Genomic DNA, 22,631 nt, shown 5'->3' on the forward strand with positions numbered 1-22,631 from the left:
TGCGCAAGATCTGTATATTAGATTTCTGTACATTAAATTTTTATACTATAGTTCCAAAAAGTATTTGCACAACAGTATTTAGTAATTAATTAGGTGTAAATCTTGTATTATTTAGTAGTAGTTTCATATGACGACAAAAAATTAATACTTCAAAAGTAAAATTTAAAACCTGGGAAAAGATACTTCATTGAAAATAAGGGTATGTGTAAATACTTGTGATAGTCACTGTCGATTCGAAAATTATTTGTCTAAAATTAGCAGCAAAATTTTTATTATTCTAATCTTTTATGAATGTGGTTGTTTGGACGAATTGGATATTTCTTCGATGAAAATTTGTTTCGCAACGATTGTTCAATGGCAGCCAACTTCATGTATCGAAAATGCTTCGCAGGGTGATGGAGCGACGATGATTATTATTCTACCTCGAGGTGATGTCACAGGCCGACCATTTTTCTTTCACGGTGTACTTGTATCGCGAGTCAGGCGGAGTAGCGAGATATTAAATACGATGAAAATGATTTATGAGCGTGAAACGCTTTCTGGGATTTTCTATTGTCACAGGCGCGCGGTCGCCAACGATACTCGAGCAGATAATTTACGAACACTCGTAATTATGTCAAAATGATCAACAGGAGGGACCTCTGTGTTGCGCGTAACGATAATCCTACAAAATTTACCAATGAGTACATATTTCCGATATGGAACGGTGAATTTAAAATTGAAACGTCGTTCGTACGATACGACGAATGTGAAAGTTTCATATATACGTTCTGTTATTTACATGAATCTTTATCCACTAGAGAACAATTAAAATATGAAAAATAGGCGTTACACAGAGAAACTTATTTTTTAAAGAAATAACGTCGCCTTTCTGAATCACGAAATATCTTATCTACAGAGAGAAGCTATTAGCATAGCAGCGATACGAACATAAAAGTAACAATAGCTTATTTTCAAGAAAAAGTTTCGCGACATAAAGACATCTTTCTTTGTGCTGCCATTGTCGGATTATAATACCATCGAAACGCATTATCGTGCGGAATAATGCGGCAACAATTGTCAATAGAATCGAACGATCAAGTCCACGAGGAACGATAACGGTCGACGATACGATTGTAGACTGAGACACGAAGGGAAATGGATTCCCCCCGCGAAGGCGACGACGTCGTAACGCGCAATATCTCTGGAAAACAAGCAACGGAGCCGAGAAAGAATCGAATAAATTAATACTTAATCAGGACAGTGGCGAAATGCAGCGGGGGAGAAAAAATAGAAGAAACGATGACAACGATGGCGCGGGGTGGAAAAAGAAAATTTACGAGGAACGGACGTTTCGCGTTTCCACGATAATATCCTCGGGTGTCTCGTGATTAATGCAGCCGCTCAGTCGGTGAAAAGACGGCGGTCTTACAGCAGGATCGACTCGTGATCCAGAAAAACTAGCTGCACGGGACGGAAAGAATAATGGCGTCGCGCACTGATGACTCCTTTCGAAGCAAACCTCAGCGTCGCGACGACAACGGCGACTGTTCGCGTGGCCCCCTTCGTGGGAAGCTTTAAACTGCCGGCAGACATGAGCGTGTAATACCGGGATCCTTCGTTCCGCGCGCGACAACGATCTGCGTGCATTCGCTGCAGAGTTTGGTTCCTTCGAGCGGAACACCGGTGCCGCGCGTATCAGTTCGTCGGCGACAGGAAATTTACCGTGCACGGCAAGTGGTATAAGTGGATGCTGGTTGAACAATTACCACGAAATCCGAGGCACTTTGAGTCTGAAATTTCGTCAAACTAGGTCTGGTCTAGATTTGATTTCGTCTTAGAAGCAGTGAAGGTGTTCAGACAGAGAGCACGTTAAATGAATTCGGTTCGCTATGTTACAGAGAGACTAGTATTGTGGGCGATAGAATACGCTAATTTTGAGACACGATATTGCGAGATTGTAAAATCGGTCAAAGTAATTATGTTTCCGGAGTTGTGACTAAGGGATTGATAGAAATTTCCTAGAATTATGATTAATGTTGTACGAAGAAACTTTCAGTACATAATTAAAATTTATATTGAAGTTACAACTTCTGCTTTCTCGTCCTTAATCTGTTGAAATGTAATCGCGACTAACATTTGTAGTACTTTTGCTTCAAGTATATCCTTTTCATTGTATGGAAGTCTAAAACAATTTGTCCTAAATCGGTTTTATTTCCACTTATAACGCTATGACAGATGATTTAAATTATAGTCTCGTTATATCATGACCCATACTATACGTGCTAATCAATGAAAATTTATGTTGTACTAAATTAGCTAAGTCGGAGAACATCTATTATATAAGTAACTGAGATATATTATGGTATAAGTGTATAATGTACGCCATACAAACGATTCTAACAGTAAGAGCTATTTATTGTTCACATTGACGGTAGCACGCACCGATATCGACATATTACTCACACGGAAGGATAGGTAGTATAGCCAGGAAATCTAGGTTAGCGTGAAATTTGTAGTTACCAGCTTTTTGATATTCATGAAACTTTTTACCCGTATCCCTGTTTTGTTTTTCTTTGTCATCCCGTGCAATCTTTTGCAACTCGCCGACCCGTAATTGTCTTCATCTGTAACAAGTCCAGAGCTACCGCTTACGATTCCAAGGCAATACGGGGTAATGTCTTGAATAAAATATTTCCGCTATCTGAGACGTCAGTCGCGCTCAATCTCTGCAAAGGCGATACATCCGCACGGTACATCCAACATTCATTTTCCTGCCGTTCGATAATTTCCAGTAAATTCTCGGGATTCGAGGCACCGCTCTCGATAATGCGCCACTCGACACCTGCTTCTATCTTCTACTCCATCGGCGAGGCTTTCTTCGCAGCCGGAGTAATCCTCTCGGAAATCGCTCATAGACGAAACCTTAAAGTGGTAGTCGAGGAACGAATTGATTTGCAAATGGAAGAAATCGACGGGAGTTGCGCGTCGAGTTCCTTCTCGCTGCTTTTCATCGACGCCCAAGACCTTTGACTTCCAACACCAATTTATGCAGACCCATCACCGTAAAACGTGCACTACCGTCGATCCTCTAAGGATGGTTCGTAACGAAACGATTTTCACGCCTGCCTTCGCACGCCTTACTTTCTTTTCGAGTCGTTGATCGATCAAAACTTCCAACCTCCGATAGGGAAACAAATTTCACAGCAGACACAGTCGAAAGTCATTCATGGAACGAACGGTAACACGAAAGAGGGGCATCGTACTTCAGTACGATTCTTGGGCTGGTAATTGTAATTCAGCCGGCGTACACAGCTTTACTTTCGATCGGCGAGACGCACGAATTTGTCGGGATTGTAATCCTCGCGGGGGCAAATGGAATACGAGGAATCGAAGGTCGTTGTTCTGGCTGAAATATCGATTATGTCGTGCAGGCTGGCCGCGTGCTCGCGGAATCGTGTTGCACGGAACAATGTTTCGCTCGACGCAAGTCTGCTAAATTATTAATCCGGCTTCGTGTAATCGCGCTGTTAAGGTGAAAAGCCGCACAGCGGACATTCTTTGACACGACATCGGCCGTTTACGCCTGATTCAAGCTTTGGAAGCGTGTTACGTATCGAGAGGAAATAGCGTAACCTGGTCAAGAACAGACTCGCTAAAGAAGAAAGGAGTTACAGTGGAGTCTAACAAATGGTGAATAATATTTCGATGAAATGGAACCTGTTGTTTATTTTACTGTAATACGTATACGAAATGTCCCATGTGTGCGCTTTGGGAAATTCGTTGAATTAATTTCATTCTATTTTATCGTTTAATTCGCATCAAAAAATTATTTCGTTCCTTTTCCAGTTGTATTACCAGCACGTTCTCTAATTTTGGACAATAGAGTCGTAAGTATCAAGCAAACACGTTGAAAGCGTGCAATATCGTCGCGCTAGGAGATTTTGCGGCGGACGCTCATACAGATTGAAGCACCGTGAAAAACACGGCGCTATCGGATTAAATGCATCTGCAACTGTTATCTTCCCGTTGATGACTTGGAGCTGGCAACTTCCGCCGCTACATTCTTTCGTTCTCGCGTGTTTCGTCGAGGATGCGTGCTTATCCGGTTTTATTTTCCGCTAACTTTATCAAATGTATGATTTTTCGAGCGACGGAAAGAGACAAAGATAGGAAGAGACGAAAAGGCAGAAGGACGGGGAGAATGAACGAGAACACGTTGGCTGAACGCTTGGCTATCGGCTGGATAACATCGATTTTGTTGCGTTCTTACCATTGATCCGTGGTATGATTTGCTCTCGCGTTTCCGTTTCACAGATCAACTCGATAACTTAAAAGCTTTTCCTGCCTTTCGTTCCAATTAGCGGATCGTGCATACGACTTCTCATCCTACTTTCAATGCTTGTATCGACCGATCTTGCGGCTCTCGTTCCCCGCCCACTACTTTCAAAGTAATCGTGTCAATTGTAAACATACGTGTTCGAGAAAAATAACTCTACTCTTCGAGCAAAATCCATTCGCTATAAATCCCCCATAGTTGCGTTAAATCACTGTATGCGTACTTGCACCGATTTCAAATTTCTCTCCGACGTAGTGCGATTGCAAATAGATGTACATTTGTCGTGGGTCTCTTATTCGCCTTTCTTCGAAAATTCACTTTAATACTTGCATTCTTAATTCCTTATATAGGATTCGCCAGGTTAGAAGTGATACTTTACGAAACTTTTTATGTTCCATAGAGTTTGTTACGCATTACATATATACTTAATAAAATTAAATTATAAATATATTTTTTATTATGTTTGATAAAGCAGTTGTCGCAACTATTGATATTTTAAAGTTTTATTTTAAAGTATTTTATCAGTTAGCGATATAAATAATTAAATGTACATAGATGAGAACTCGAAGTGAATCCCTAAACTTAGTACATTTGGTGATACATTAGGTCAGGTGATAGATTTGCACGAGCTGTTAGGAGCAGACCTATCTGAACCAGGTAGGTCTATCCATTCTGCCTATTAAGGAGTTTATAATAAATTTCTAAATCCCTTACCATTCACGGTAGCATCGTAGAAATACCTTTATAGATACGTTGCAGAAGTGATTCAAATCAATCGTAAACCACCTATGTACATCGTCAGCCTCGCTATTTTTCCTCGTAACAACATGACCAATTGCTCGTGACAACACAAGCAAGGAAACGGTTCTCGACTGGCGAATTCCTATCGCATGTTTCGAAGCAACGGATGGCTACTTTCGCGCACGCAATTGCTCGTGCTTAGTTTTGTTATCGCACGAGCACTTGTCATTAACCCTTGTAGCCATTTTGGAGGGCCGGTGCGGCGTTTCTCGCGGCAGCGGATAAACACGAACCCATGGGTGCGTGCAGTTGTCGTTATCAATTTTATGATTTCGAGAGAACACGGACGCTCGAATCGTTTCACGCCTGAGAAACGCTGTGGCCGAGCATCGTGTTTATTTATCGGCAACTGATAACGACAACGTCCACGATAGAGGAATGTCCCACGGACGTCGTGTTAATGATTACGTGCTACGGCCGGTGGAAGCGAGCGTGGCGAATAAAATCCGTCGGCCTCGCTGTACGCATTGCGACAAACCGGAGGTCGGAGGTTGCCACCGTGGCGTAGATCGTCGCGCGACGATAATCACTTTATGACGGTTCTCCTGTGTGCTGAGCCTTTTTCTCATTTCGACACGTCAGACCTTTATGAGATTCGTATGTGAAGCATAGGTTGTTAGTTGTTACTTTAATTTATCTTAACTAATATTCTGCATTAATTAATATTAATAAATCTGCATTAAATCGTAAAATTGTTCTCCTATAAAACGTATTTGTTTTACCCGTGACTTTTAAATGCTCCAAATTTAGTTAGTTATTTTGGTCGAAGTACTGTAAATGCCTTAGAGATATTGTGGTTTAATTTATTCAACTACATTCTAATTTAATCTCCTAAGTTTCTACCTTTCAAATAATTTGCATTGGCGCATCTAAAAAAGACAGTGACATCTAGAGTCATATTCAGTCTCAAAAGTCAATTGAGATATATTTATAGTTCTGTATTAAAGGAGATTTGATTCGGGTACGGAAAGAATTTCGACAATAAGAAAAAATATTGCAAGGCTATCATAAAAAAATTTCAACGATACAAACGTAGTAGAAACACATCAAAAAAGAAATCCTAACAACAAAATTTCAAGCATATCTGGGAAAGAATATTAAATAAAAATAACAAGCAGTATTATTATAAAAAATAAGTAAATAAATCGATCCAGAATACAAGGAAAGATGTTTAAAAAATAAAATTACTAGTCATAACGTTCTAAGGAATAAATGTCAGAGATTTGTGAATGATAAAGTAAACTTCGGATAAGGTAAAGTTAAACTATAAATCGATGTGAAAATCCACAGAATACCTATATAATATATATGTAGCAACACCTATACACATACCATGTATGATCAATCGCAATAGAAGAACATCTGCGACTACGTTTGATTCCTGATTTGTCGCGGTTCTTCCGGGAATTTCGGCCATCGATCTCGTTCTTGTCGCCATGCGAGCCCATTAAGCGCGATCATTAGCTCCGGTAGGATGCCGCTGTCAGCGTTGGTGACGTCGCGTCGCATTATCGAGACCGGCGAATCGGGACAGAGTAATTGACATAATTGTCCGGCACGTGAAATCGATCGGGCATGCCGATGAGAAGGCGTCAATGCCAAGAAGGGTCTGCACTTACCATCAGATTGTTCGAATTTATCGGACGACCTGTAATACTCAAAGAAATCCACCTTCTACATCTTTCATATAAAATTACATCATTAATTTTGTAAAAATCGCTCCCTCTTCGACAATTTAAATAACTTCTGTTGTCCATATATTTACTGCGTATAATATTTGTTCAATCTGGCATATAAGGATATGCGTACGAATACGTAACTCAGAAGGCGACCAACTATTAATCAAATATGAAAACACGTAGTTATTCCGAACAAAAAGTCGAATTATGTTATATGAAATTATATATTATATCGAGTTATATTTCATTTTCTTTGTGAAAATAATGGGGACGGTAATATGCTCGGCACGAAGCTGTTCGTACCGCATCACGGATTTGCTGCCAATTATCTAGATATGTACCTTCCATTCTCTGTCACTGTCATTTCTATTCCGCCATAGAGCTCGCGCTGTCCACCGAATAATTCTTATTACACTCGAAACGATAGGAGACAATAGCTGCCGTCGAAGCAGCGTATTCTACCTAATTGGCATAATTTCTCTCTACGTAGAACCGCAACGCAGATTCACGGCACGATGATGGTAACTGTGAGAAACAGCGGTCACACACATACAACTGGGCTTGATTACATGAACAGACAACCGACCTCGTTGGTTTCGTGTCACTCGATATTATAAAGAAACTTTCTGGCCACGAGTCGCGACATGGTATTTCCGGAAACGTTTTCCTAGACCACGTTTGTTCGTTGGTTCGCTCGTGCGTTACTCTCTTCAGAAAGGAAGTTCGTGAGGAAAACGCGCAAACGAGAACGCAACGACAATTTATTAACGATCATGGCGTCCGATAATTATTTCCGTCGTGAACATGGTCCGGATACAAGCGCACGTAACCGAACGCGTTCATAGCAATGTCGCGAGAGATTTTCTCCGTTTGGAATCGGGAGATTTGTCGCCGGTTGAGCGTAGAGTATTTACATGAGCGTTAGATCATTAACGCGGTATATAGTCGCGTTGTCCTCTCAGCGTCACCGATGACGCGCCACGTTGGGACGCGACAAGAGTGAATTGGCCCAACGTAATTGCTATAATTTCCCAACGCGTGGAATCTGTTGTTGCAACGTGAGCACACTGTCCACCAAACCTCGAGATACCTGCCCCGATAGAACTAGCAAGACAATTATGTCGTGGACCACGGGCAACGCGCGTGCACGTATGCGTGCACACGAGGCATCGGTAAAATATATGGCACGCGTGTGTCTCGACTGTGGCGATCGAAATCGACGAAACGATTGAATTTACCGAAGATTCAGCGGTGATCGTAATTTTCAATCGCAGATTACGGATCTGATTGCGGATTAAGCGATACTGCCGGGCTATTTGATTACCGGGTATATCGGAAATTGTACTAACAAGTACGGTCGCGACGAAAGCAATTTATTGCTTGATCGGTGAAACGATATCGCGATAACGAGCGTGGTTGGTGAAAGTGGTAGGGGGAGAGGCTTTAATTCATTGACTGCCGTTGATAACTCGATCGAGCTCGTTCTTTCGAGTTTTCCGACTCGTCGAATATATTGAAAGTCGCGTTTCTGCCCTAACGATAAGTAATTCCACACGACAATATTTTAACATAATTCTGTTTCCCGGTAGCAATTGAATCTTATTTTAAGAATGAAACAGGGCCAGAAGAGCGATAAAACACACGTCCTATTTGGCGTTGTTCCTCAGACGCAGCCATTTCAATGCTGCATAAGCTGCACGTCCAAGTTTCACAGGAGAACCGCGCCAAACGATCACCTAAGTGGAAAACATGATTGAACAGAACATTGTTGCTTACAGGAAATTTTCTGATTCATTCCGTGTTCCAAGCCCATTCACCAGGCTGCGACCATAGATCGCGATACGCCTTGTACGATATCGCTGGAAACGACTTTAATTTACTCGATGCAAGGTCCGTTTTTTACCGTGACTTTAAAACGTTCCAATACAAGGGCAGCGGCGCGGCGTAGCTTCGTATATCGTATAATTGCACGCTTACGTACGTCTTTCTCGAAAACATTCTTTCGCTCGTGTGGGCTTAGCCGACCTCCTTCCGCCCATTTAAACTTCGTCTCTATTCTCCACGACATTTACCCGGAACGGACATTGCGTAAATAATTGCAACGCGCGTTGCATAATGAAGTAGCTGTATGGAATCGAACAACTTATGTAGTACCGCGTGTTTTTGCTATAGCATGACACCCACGTGACAATAAACACGAGAATGACAGTCGATGGGAAGAAAAGGCCATAGCACCGTGGGACGCGTGCAGCGTGGAAACGACACTCGTATCGCGATAACGTATTATAACAGCGTACACTTCCTGATTTTTTCAATACTTCCATGGGGCAGTGTGTGTAAAATGTAAACGCATGAGCAGAGTTGAACGTTGCATGCAAAAGGATATATAAAACGTTTCTTAGAAACTTTCGCGAGCTCTTGAAGAGAATAAAATGAGAGTAAAATCAGTAATAAAAAGAAATATTGATTTAAAAAATCATGTTCTGAAATGCTGTAAATAATAAATAGTGTAAATAAAAAATACTGTAGGTAAAATACTGTTCTTGATACATATTGGATATATATAATAAAAATCACCATCAAATACATTGATACATATCCATAAGAGCGGTGGTTCGTTTGAAAAACTGACTAATCGAAACAGAAGTTGAAATTTTCATTTAAATCGGTGCAGTTAAATCTATGGAGGAGGCATTGTCGGACTTCTGAATGGCGCAGACATAATTCGTATAATTGCGGAACACTTGCCACTCATCGTTCGCCATTCTTTCGCGATAATATGCAACGTTCCGCGGTATCAACCGCGCTCATACGTGAATGGCAATAAACAGTCGGTACAATGGCTGGTGGGACAAGAAGACAATTGCGATGCATAGGGACACTCACGGAAACGGAACACTCGTTTCGCTAGCGAACTATTTTCACCAGTGAGAACCATGTTTTCTGCATACTCTCCGTGTTCCCCTTTTCACTCTTCCTTTCTGTTCTTCGTGTGCATCGCAAGAGGAAAGCTAGTACACATTGACAGGTTTACAATCGTGGTTGGTTCGATCTGATTTGCTTCTGTCGTTCAGCACGTACTTCGAACGCAACAGTAACCTCTGTGAGTCTTCGAATCGAGAACTGTGAGAAGAGGTATTGTGCAAGTATAAGCTACACACGATGCAACAAAGAGAGAGTCTAAGAGTAATATGAAGGAGGAAAGTCCGATTTTCCAATCGGTCGTGCGTAGACTGCCAGTAAGGGTTACCGAGGAGAGGAAAAGATATGCTTCCCATTTCCGATGTGGCGGCGGAAATTGAAGAAGTTGCGCGGGACGACAGTGGAAAATATTTATTACTCGGCCGCAGATACTTTTCTTGACTTACGAACTGTTGCGGTTTTTCAGGTCTTTCTCGACTCAGGTTTGTGGTACCACATCATGGCGTTTTAAGAGATAAAATACGCGTCGAGTCTCGTGATTATTCTTGAAAATTAAATAACATACAATATATACGAAGAGGTAAAGTTTCTGACAGTATATGTATAACAGATTGTGTTCTCTTTTGGTGTGGTGTTGCAATGGAAGATTAAAACGACGCTAAGCTGGCAATAAAGAGTAACGTTATAGCCGAGCCAGTTTAAATTCCATAGTGTCTTATTCCGAACGACGCGGATTCCCCGCGTGCTGAGACAAAAGAGGGTAGTTGTTAGCTATCAGCGTGCACAAGCAAGACCCTTCCTGTCCTCCTCTTCTCTCTGTTTCGCTTGGAAGCCTTCACGCTAAGCGCGAAGGCAATATCGGACTGAGCTTTTCAAAGCACGATCGTCGCGTTCTCAAAGCGAAAGAATGGTTCTTGTTTCTTCCAGGAATTCGAATTTTCTCCTAGATTCACTGCATTACATTTTAAAGCAGTTCCATGTCCATTGCAAATGCTGATAGCGGAAAGACAAGAAAGAAAAGAAAGGTGTAAGAAGATCGAAAAAGAGCAACGAAGGAGAAAAGTAAAGAACGAAAGAAGAGGAAAAGCCGGAAGGTTGACCAGATCGTTAATAAAAATCTGGGCGTGCTAGAAATCTATAAGAGTCGAAACGAGCACCGTCTGCTACGCTAAGTAACTTTGACAATATCGTTCTTTTCCTGAGTTCCTACACCTGCGCCCGGTTTTTTTTATCGCTAAAACAATTTCTTGTTTTTGCCATCCGGCTCCCTCACGCATGTGTCCGCCCGCTAAATTTTTTATTGCAAACGTTTTATATTCTATATCCAATCAGAACAGGCTACAGTTGCCACGTTAGTTCGAATCTTTCACGCGTCGAGGATAACATAAATGGATATTCTCGAGTTCTTCCCTTCTTTTTTCCCCTCTCCGTTTTACTTTCCTTTTCTTTCTACCTCTTTGTACACTGTATTTTCGTTCCCGTGTACGCTTCCATCTGAAACTTGCAGGTGAGACGAATGGCGAGTCGAAGAATGTCGGGACAAAAGGAGGCCAGAAGCATAACACGCGTGACTCGTTCGAGATCACGGCGCACGGTTACGCAGGTACCGGCCGGTTCACGTGGCTGGTAAATTAAATTCTAATAAAGCTCGCCGAAACGGGAAAGAAAAAAGTAGTCGAGTAGTGGTCCACCAGCGAACAATGGCGTTGGAAGGCGTCGCAGGCAGCGCGTCTTCGGCCGACACGAACCGCGGATAATTATATCGAGACGGTGACCAGGAATTCTCGCAGAAAAACTTGTCTTCGGTCCCTACGGTGCTCGCAGTGCCGCCATGGGACGGTTAACTAACTCGCCGGCTACGTCGCTCAGGTGGTAGGTGTGTCGCTTTCGAAACGCGTCGGCCCCGTGTAAAAAAGGTGATCGGTGAAAAAGACGGCGCGGCGAATAGTTTCATTCCTCCTGTTCCCTGCGGACTTTGCCTGGTAGCACGGTTGTCTCTTGTCTCGTTCGGAAGCTTTGATATCTTTCTGCGTTGGTGAATAGAACGGGGACAAGAAACCACGCAAGAAACAGGAGTGATTCAACGTTATTAATGAGAGATTCGGTTAATGTCTGATGTATGGAACGTGCGAAAAGTTTACAAGAATGTATAGGATAAGGTAGAGTTATTTGAGTCAAGCTGCGCAATTTGCTTTGTAATCTACGTTTGAAAATAGATTATTATTAAAAATGAGTAAGTGATACAAACAATCTCATGGTTGATTTGTTCGAATCATTTTCTCGTTTCTAACATTTTCTCTGATTGCAGTTAATATGGCTACACAATATTTCCTCATTCTTTCGTTATTACGTTAAAAGCTAATGGTTTCTTGTAACATACGTCAAGCTTGATTATTTTGTGCAAAGTTCAAAATGGGATTTTAAACTACTGAACCTTAAATGAAGTTAGTTAGTTAGTATTACTTGAGAGCTTGGAAAAGCTTGTTCGATAGAATTTGTTCTCCTGTAGAAGTTCTTCTCGGAAATGATTTCAATCTTCTTTATAAATTATTCTAACGTTTTTACTATTGGATGGATAAGGAGTTTAACTCAAAATTGTTACTCTTTTCAGGATCGACACGTGAAGAATTCTAGCAAGGATCCGCAGATGGACTCCAGCCAAGACTATTCTCTGCTACTAGGTTACGAGAACAAGACGCACACAGTTCTTCGTTTCAGCAGACGATACGATACGTGCGACCCGCGGGACCTTAAGATCACGGTAGGTGGTTTGATTTATATGGCTTCCGGCGTGAAAGATAATTTCGCGTAGCGCGCCAAGTGCTCGCCTGAGGATCATTTGACAGATTTACGAGAAAAATTGAACAGTCGAGCATGATGCCAGCCGGTCGAGGAGGAATTATTTATCGCGGTTCTTTAGGAAATTGTGCACCGCAGCTATATACAGCGCGCTAAATAATTAATCCCTTCTGTTGGAATGGCAAGCGTATGGGTATACATCACGATCGAAGTACTTAATTTCGCGATCCTGCAAAATTGCCGTCAATTTCGTAACTGTCTCGCGTTTACATACCGTCACCGGACTGTACAAAAACAGAACCACGAATCGATATTAACCATCCGTGTCATTTCGCCGTAAATTTATCGTGAAAACCTGGTATTTTACAACGTTCAAATACATATATTGCTTGATGATATAAATTACATTTTTCAAAGAACTACTAATCTAGAACTGCCTTGCTATCGTTAAAGCATTTCTAATATGATCTTACGTAAGATTCAGATTTGTTGTTTTTCCAGTTACTCAAAGTTTATGCATTTAGCTATATTTACTGAGGTTTTTATTAAGCCAGAAACGTAATTTCATGTATCTATCTGCTTTTATAATATTACTTTTAATATGGTAATTAATATATGCCAGATATAATTACAGGTTGGTAGTACGTCCTTTTTATGAATAACGAAACTTAGTTACATATTAGAAACCATTTTTATTCTTCAACATAAAATTGAAACGAGAAATCACACGTATCAATAGTGATTGTTTCACACTTGTTTTTCTCACTGTGCAAAATGAAAGTGCTTAATGATAGAAAGATGTGATTGAATCGGACATGATCTAAACGCGATATTCAAAAATATTTATCTCAATACGAGTGATTAGAATTATAGCAAAGTAGAAATTAACGCGAGGCGATGGCGCGACATAGGATCGCCACAGTAGCGTCCGACAATGGGAAATCGTGGAAATACGAGCGCGATTCATTACACGTCGCAATTAACGTTAATTAACCGACATTACGGGTAGCAAATACGCGGCGTAGCGGCAGCAAAAGTGTCAGGAATTTCACGACGGTTCACGGTCGGCTAACGAGAACGAAGTAGTGCGTCGGCGTTACGGAAAGTCGTGGGCGGTATGCAGAATCATTAGCGAGCCAAAGAGGGGAGTAGAGAAGGAGGAGATATTAACATAGGCCGGTGAAAATTCAAAGACTCGTTATCATCAGGCAGCCTTCGTTCCCTGAATTCCACGCGGCGGAATAGGACGACCAAGCCGACCTAGTTCTTTATTTCGCCAGTAATTAACTCAGAAATAGATCGAGCCATGATAGAGCCGTTTAATCGGTTGGTACCGCGGCTTCAACTTCAATAGAAGAGATTATACGCGTGTTGCGAATCGCTCGAACTTTGTACATACAGCCTAGAAATTTATGGCAGTGTAGCAGGACAGCGGACGTTTTGCGTTGAACCACGATATGCTTTCGAGGGACTGGTCGCATAGCTAATATCGCTATTGATATGCAGTTATGTCTTCCGCTGTCTTCAGTCTATTTTCAAACATAAACCTAAAGCTATGTCTTTGCCGAAGCAACGATGACGAATATTTTGTCGATTTTCCATGCTTCTTGAGAAAGTTGCTACTTGTTGCCTGTTTCCACTCAAAGCGCTAGAGATTAAGGACAAATAAGAAACACATGAAGCACGTCGCGACAGAAACAAATGTTCCTTCCAAGTATATTTGTTGATTGTTTCATAGCACAACTCGTTGCTAGGAACAAATGTCGCTTTGGAACCGCGGACAAAATTGTTTGAAACATGCGGCAACAACGGCCGAAAAGTTCCTCGTTATTGCTTCAACGAGGGACGCATCTTAGGGAAAATACTATTAATGGATAAAGACAAGCTAATTAGCAAAGACATAGGACGAGATGGACTTAATTAGGCTTAGAGAAGTTACAAGTTTGTCGAACGAATTAGTCGATGAACGCGTATAATTACATATTACTAATTGTCGTTTAAGGGCCAGTAACATGAAAACGGTAATTGAACGTTTCCTTTGTCCACATCTTCATTCAAGGTTGTTTCGCGTTAACTCTAGTACCTATACGTAGACTCGTGAAACCCGAGGCGACTATAAACCGATCACGAACTTTGGAAATAATTGCACAGTTTATGTTTTACGTGGTAATAGCGTTTATAAGCCGTCGACAGCCGTGGTAGTCGACGAATGTCACCGGGAACATGCATGTACCAAGTCTGGCAACGACTCGACGGACGATGAATATTCGCTTTCTGTGTTCGTGTAAATAATTGACGCGTGGAACGCAAATATTAGCAAGGAACGAAGTGAAGTCAGTGGGAAACGCTGTCACGTTTACACGAAGGAATTCCTCTGGATTGGACGGTGCACGTCTCAAGACTCGCGAAATAGGATTGCTTTGTCAATAGAGTAATTACACATCGTTTTCGTAGAGAAGAAAATTACTTTAACATCTGTTTATTCTACTTTGGATAAGAAAAATTGAAAAGACGAACCAACCAAGCTGGTTACCGATTCTAAGGACTCGAGTGTACAAATTAATTAGTCGGAACAACTGTTCAAAATTCTACTGAATAACTGCACACGAACAAAGTAAATCGGTTTGTCGATCCTGAGAACTCGAGGAAGTCTACGTTATGTAGATGAAGATTTCAGAATCTCGTTGTCGCTCAGTCCGATCTTTTCCACGTAGTCGCTAAACAGAATTTAGAAGAAACAGGCAGTGGCTACTTCGCGATCTCGATCTCGAGAATCCGTTGCGAGGAAACTGAACGTGGCGAATGCAGCGACCGCAGGAATATCCATCTAACAGTTGAGTCATCAAAATACTTGGGTGCAAAAATAAAACGAGCCACCGCGGGTCGAGATTGTATCGGGACGACAAACGACTAAGTCAGCTCCCCTTTTCTTTTATCTGATCGCGTGACGTATCGGTACCTTACATGATATTTTTACGTGTCACGTTCGCCTCGTAGGACGACCCTAACCGGTAGCGTGGTGGCTCTCGCGGAAGGCACCGCTGAATCCGTAGGTGGATCGAGATACTTTAAACGGACCAGCGAGGTTTGTTACAGCTTACGTTTATACAGGGTTATCGGTGATCGCTGAATCACCAAGCGAAACGTACCAGGCTTCTTTGTCTCGGAACAAAAGTTACGGTTGAAGAGATTGTGGTACGATCGGCCACGGGGTTACCTGTGAGTAAATAGGTCGAACTGTAATACAATGTACTTTCCTATGAGACATCGTCGCGAAAAACTCATATGCTCTCATCGTATTAATTTCAATTCCATAAAATTAAATTATAGTATTTCAAAATAGACGAAGAACGAGAAGGAAAAGAAATTTAGTTTCTTCTTGACAATGACTTTCTCAATGACTTCTATTACAGAATCATATAGTTACTATTTGCTGAATGGGAAACTATAAGATAAACAAATTTTAATTATATGCATCGAACGAATATACGTACACGTAAAATTCTTAACGCGAAGACGTATTTACACGGCAATCTGACAATCGATCGACGTAGTTGACATAGTAGTCGAGACAAAATACGAGCTTAGTTTATACGAACGTAAGACAGAAAAGAATTTGTGTCGTGGTACGCGTCGATTTCGCGTCAAATTATCGATACTCTGCACAACTACCTAGCGGCGTTTCTCATGTATCCGTGTGCTGCTGCAAATTGGCAATAGGTACATACGAGACGGGTTGTCGCCGGTACGAGGCTTCGAACCATTGTTATTTCTACCGACAGCCATGGCGGATTAATCGAATGAGCATCAAATTAAGCGATGTTCCGTTGTAACAGGCTTACATGGAAGAGGGCTTCGATTGCATATTAATATTGCGCGGCTGGCCTCGCCTTTGCTTTAGTATGCAGACGGTCTCATCAGCGGTACGTGAAATTAAACTTGACTACGTCGTAGACGACACAGATGTAGCCAAGGGAGCAGAGGTTCTTACGTGGTCTCTCTTACTTACGGGGCGGTAATTTTAGCGCATCACTCTTGTGTGTGCTTGTAATTAGTTCATTAACGAATGTGTACGTGGGTCGTACGGTCATGACAAGGAGAAACGAGTGACGTTTCGGCGTGCATTGAAATATGTATTTTTCATAATTAAGCTTGTTTACCTGGACGAGCGCGAGTTGCACGAAGCGGAGTTATGCAAACCAGTAATTATTTCGTTAGCCATGGTGTGCTGTCGCAAACGAACCCTGACGACCGAGGCAGAGTTTCTAACGCGAGAATACAGAGTTCTCTCTGGCGTGCGGAGATTCTCCGACTCACGCAGAAATGTAAATATTCCTGGAAGACGTTTCGCGTAAGACGTATATTTACTTATGTAGCGTCGTGAAGTGTCGTGGAAGAAAACGGAACAGAAATCGAACAGAAACGATAGAAGTTGTGTAAACGGTAGCCTGTGTTGACTTTTCAGTCGAGACAAATAAATATCCAACAATTGGATCTACGACCCAGTTTTATGTATGCTCGCGGGTCGCGCGGTCAAAGTGAATGCTGTCTTGGTCCTTTGCATGCGATAAATTTCCCGATGAGCGGCAAGCGCGACACGGCGCAGCGGGACGTGCTGGAGTCAACGAGCGGCGAACTCCTGCGTCGGATGTCGACGATAGAAACCGCAAAAGTTCTACGGCACGTAGCAACTGGGTTCCCCTTTGAGAAGGAGCAGCAGTCGGGCAAGGATTTTGCGGTCGGGTAGTATTATGCAACCCAGACCTGACTGGCAATGGAACCGACGTCACTGGCAGTTTCCACTTTGCAAGATTCGTAGTCCGGTTTTTCCATGTTCCTGTTTCACTCTCTTTTTCACGTGATATCCTCTCTAGTGTGGTGACGGAAAATCGGCACGAATTGTAAAGAGGAAGAGAGAGAGAAAGGAATGGATACAGAAGGATTGCGGTGAACCAGAAAAGAGAGAAATGCAGGAAGGAAGAGAAGCAGAGAGAGAGAGAGAGAGAGGGAGAGATCGGCCGATTCGTACGTACATATTCGGAAAAGCGCATGGAAAACGAAGAGGTCGAGGAGGAAAACCGCGGAAAAACAGAGAGGATGGAAATGAAGAGAGTTCACGCTAGCTGGAGGATATGCACGTGAACGTTACTGGTGCGGTGGGGAGATTGGTGTGCCTTGCAGAGGGGATTGGCTAGCTGACCTCGTTCTGCTTCTATTCGCTTCCTATCTGTAGCCGTATCTAGTTTACCACTTCACTCCCTCTGGCTGGCTGGTTGACTGGCCGGCTCTATAGTAGCCAACGCGAACTTCCTGAATAAGGTCCTCCCTCGACACTAGAACTGATCGCTATTCCGAATGGTTCGGTTCGATGTAAAAGGAAAATCGAATTTGACCGATGCCTTTGGGATCGACAGGGAAGAGGGGTTTGGACTAAGGGGGTGGAGTAACGGGAGAGTCGCCAGGTGGGCTGACGATCTTATTGGGTGGATCCGTAGCGTCGTAGCAGAGGGCGCCAGGGGGATTTGCCGGAAGCTACTATCCGGTACGACGGGAAATCGAATCAACGTGGAAGGAGATTCCGCGGGCCCTCCGGCGCCAGATTACATACGTTTGGAGACAATTATTGGCAGAAATTCGATTCCTCCGTCACGCAGCCGAGACTGAATTGTTGCGTTAATCGGTCATTTCGATGCTATTACGCGTAGAATGGATTGTCCTTTAATTTCAATCGATCGAGAAGTCTATGTTTCGCCTCGTATCGTGCAATATCTTCGGTAAATGAATCGACTTGACTTTTTATCGATCCCAATAAATTAACCGGATAATTTTATCGGAGGGTAATCCTCTTAGCCAAGCTTTCCACTATGCAGAACCGCTTCCTTTACGACTTACTTTCCTAACCAATCGAAGATCTTCTTGAACGAACATTCAAAAGCCATCGATTTAATCGAGCGTAAAACGAAAGTGATCGTTTTCGAAGTTTCCTGCAAAATAGTCGAAATTTTTAAGTAATCGTACAGGGGAAGCGAATTCCAATTACATCGATGCTTGTTCTCCCCCATTTTTCGTAACTGGCAATCCGGCTGGTTGTCAACATGTTTGTTAAAGGGAGCCAGACGAGATTGAGTGAAACCGACTGCCTACTATGAACACGCGCGCACACACACACAAACACACTTCGGTAACTAATGACAGTTCGAAGAAGTTCCCCTGTTCTCTAAGTTTTCCAATCGACCAAAAACTTGTGAACTGACATTTACCTAGAAGAATCCAGTCCGGCAGACGGACCAGAGATTCGTTTTGTTATCGACACGGCAAGTAGACGCGATTTTCCACGAGATGGCCGCGATCAATCCCAGTCTTTTGGATCCCGTTCCAATCAGCGTTGCGTTCACCCTCGACCACGATTCGTACTCGAAACGACGCGATAAAGTTCCAACCGAGAGAAGGGTGGAAGTTTCGAATGTGACGCGATTACGGAGAAAGAAAACGTTTGAATTGTTCTATCTCTTGTTTCTCTTCGAACGTTTCCAATCTGCCGATCATGTTCCATCCGATCGTCGGTGCATTAAAATCGCATGCAGCAAATAGAGAGGAGACGAAGGCGACTAACGTGGGTACATCAACTGGCTGAACGAGACCCAAGTAATTAGGATCAAAGTTAAATCATCAAACTATTTCATCCTCTAAATGAAATTGTGTGACAATCGGACGGAATTTTGATAATTTGCTATTGGCCCTCTGCTACATGGGAGGAAAACCGTAATTCCAATGTGTCACTTGGACGTCGAGGTTTCATTGGTTGATCGAACGAAATTAAGTAAAAACATAACAGCGAACATGTTTTCTAAATATTTCAATATCTTGTTGCAATGAATATTTCTTCCTGTATTTGTTAAAACGTATAAGGAACTGGTATTAGCAAATTATTGATCGACGAAAGCTGTAAATTTGTTTATGTAGCAGATTCGGGAGGGGGGGGGGCGTAAACATTCAGTTTGTGATTGTATGAGGAGTTGGCCATTAAACTCGTGTTTCGGATTACCTCTAATTCCTCGCAGGCGTCGGGTAGAGGGAGGGGGGATTAGTTGAAGATTAAGCTGTTGGACACGTTACTGGCCATGGCTGCAACCAGGCGAAACTTCTCTAGGGTTTCCTTAGAAGCTCTTCTTTCCTTCGCGAGCTAAAAGTTATCGACGCTACGCTTGAGGCTAAATTGGATAAGCATTGCTGGCCCATAGCTTCGTCTTGGCGAAATGATGAAAGGAAAATGGCGCGGAAGAACCTCGAAGCAGCGGATGTATTTCGAAACATTTCTTCCTTCAAAATTACAATGCAATTTTTTGTACATAGCTTAACCAGGCAATTGCATTCAATCTCGGAAGTTGTCTGAGTTTTTTTTATCAAGGACATTGTCGTCGTATGATTCAGCCATATCCATTTTAAATTTCAGCGTACGATGGGTTTGTTTCGAGAACATTTGACAGATAGACGAGTGACACTTATGATTTGAAAACGATGACATGTCGAAGCTGAAATGACAAGGAAAAAAGAGAAGAATCCAGGGGAAAAGTACTTTTCGCTGTACCACACTAATTTCGTTTTACAAAAGAAAGTGCGGATCGATGCGAAAACCTCGTTACCTTGGAAAGAACGAATCGAGAGAAAAGCTTTATATAGCTGCACTGCAGTAGATCAATATTCGACGGACATATTATAAGAATTGCGTCCCAAATGTAGGATGCGATGTACGACCTGGAAAAAGAATGCATGTAAATCCACGAGATTATTTCTAAACAAATATACGCGAATATAGCGCGTCAGTGGATTATTCGTAATTTGTGGAAATGAAAAATCATAGCTACTCTAGGTCTGGATACTCAGCGTAGAATTTTCCAAAATATGTCTCTTTCATCATCCTTTTTTCTTTCTTTTTTCCAGCTGGCTGATCACCGCTCTCTATTTTTTCGTCGACATGCGACATCAAATATTAAATAGCACCAAATTTATAAAAATAGCCGAAATCATTCCACGTACAGAATACAACGGGAATATTACTTCTACTGTGTATCATTTTTGCTATGTATTTTACACCGTAGTGTTTCTTTCTTTTATGAATCCGTTTTCATAGACGTTCCGTGCGGAATTCGACGAAGACAAAATCAATTCGTCCGAAAAGATGCGCGATAACGATCACAGAGTACAGTCGTAAAATTAGATTAAAAGCGCGTCGTCAAAGCTTTTCTAGCTCGGTCCGCGGACACGAACTAGTTTATACGCGTGCGAGCTTGCCGAGCTCGATGCTATTAAATCGTAGCAACATATATATTACGAAATCGGCCACGGAGCTTAACTGCTTACACCGTAGCTTAAATTAGGTGGCGTTCGCTCACAAGCTCGGAACAGCGTTAACCAATTTTATCGTGGCCGTTAGACATGTAAATTAGCTGCATACAAAATAAGCTAATGCAAAACGGAAGCGATCGTATTTAAAGGAGGTGGCTGTGCAACGGAAAAGGGACGTCCCACAGAGAAAGAGCCAGTCATGCGATTTTAAGCTGCGTTCTTACGAAACCTGCGCTTACGCGCATTTTTTTTATTAATCCTCTTATCACTCACGGTAAATCGTGATTAAATCTCGTCAAATGGAATATTTTACTCGGTGGTAACTTTGAAATCAATGAGATGGAAAATCTGAAGGATGAAAGTGTTAACATTAACAACACTGCAGTCTAGTTCTCTAGTTCCCTATCAGTAAGAGCTTAACCATTGTTATTCCGAGGACCGATTAGGAAACACGAGTGAAATCCGAGTTCCGTAAGTATCTTTTAATAATCGTTTAATCCCTTGTTGAACTGTCTCTGTTACGCTCGTGCGATCGAGTCGAATATACGAATATGCAGCGGAACGCAAGCGTACAATCCCTTACACCCTGGTTCTGCATGTTCTTTATTGAAACACCGAACGGCGAGATTAAGCCAGGCTTATAACGATTATGCGTTATGGCTTTGCCGAGGAAACAATTTCCATTATCATTAATTGCGGTTTTATATGCAAAAATGTGGCGGCACCGACCTGGTTTCTCGTTCCAAGCATAAAAAGTGGTAAAAGACGAAATGGTAAAAGGATGAGTACAGAGAGAGAGAGAGAGAGAGAGAGAGAGAGAGAGTGAGTGAAAGAGAGGAGGAGGAAGAAGAGAGAACATGTCTCACGCAATACACAGACGACATTAATCTTTCGGAAGTTGACGGGGTTGTCATAGCCTTGCCGATCGCGATCGCGGCCCTCCATTAATAAAACTGATCCAGCGAATGATTTCACTTGTAGCCATACTGACGTGTACACATCGCGGCGTTACATCAAAAGCCACGCGCGGAAGTTTATAGTTCATAACGAGGTTTACCTGGATTCGTGAGCAAAATGTGATTGTGATTTATGATCTGAAAATAATCGAACGGTCGAAAGCAATTCCGCCCCAGTCCACCCTTTAAACGCCAACTGAACTTTTTACTGAATTCTTTCCCCAATTTTTAATAAACCACTATAAAAAAGGTCGGAGCAAAAAGGTAGACGAAATTCGCGGAAACGAGAAGTCGCGTTATACGCAAGGACGATCTTTCAAAGGGTTAATTTCCAAGTTTTTATCGAGCAGCCGTGACGAGAGAATAAAACGACGAACGTCCAGATGGTCCCCATATGTACGAAATTTCAAAGAAAGAATTCATCGGGACTAAAGATTTGTTCGGGTGATTCGATAACCTGGAGGTTCTAAAGAAATAACTTCATATTATATAAAATTCATTCGCCAATTAACCATGAACTTGCAAAAAGTTTTCACACCTCGAAATATTGCAAAAGAAGGACCACCAAACTAGAATATCGGTGTCTGGTTTTCGTTTTTCGATCGATGCATCACAGTTACCCGCGAACTGTCGAACAAAGTTCGCGCTTCGGTCTTCTCTTTAGTCGCATTTCTATCGCGCGGCTGATAACCACCGCGAGCCGATCGATTAAGTGTTGGCCCGAACGTTTAAACTGTCCGATCATTTCGACCCCAAATGCCAGCTAGGAAATACCCGTTGGCAGCGATAATGCAACTATTATGTCTGCGG

General features: G+C 42.3%; 1 protein-coding gene across 1 annotated transcript in view; it reads left to right on the forward strand.

Annotated features, from left to right (window-relative positions):
- Window positions 1-22,631, forward strand: part of LOC126871481 (MOXD1 homolog 2) — a 172,002-nt gene that overhangs the window by 111,582 nt on the left and 37,789 nt on the right. The window contains exon 3 of the mRNA XM_050630362.1: window positions 12,332-12,481. Within this exon, the coding sequence (XP_050486319.1) occupies window positions 12,332-12,481 (150 nt within the window). The remainder of the gene's footprint in view (window positions 1-12,331; window positions 12,482-22,631) is intronic.

This window comes from Bombus huntii, chromosome 11 (assembly GCF_024542735.1).
Source record: "Bombus huntii isolate Logan2020A chromosome 11, iyBomHunt1.1, whole genome shotgun sequence".
In the NCBI taxonomy this organism is placed as follows: Eukaryota; Metazoa; Arthropoda; class Insecta; order Hymenoptera; family Apidae; genus Bombus; species Bombus huntii.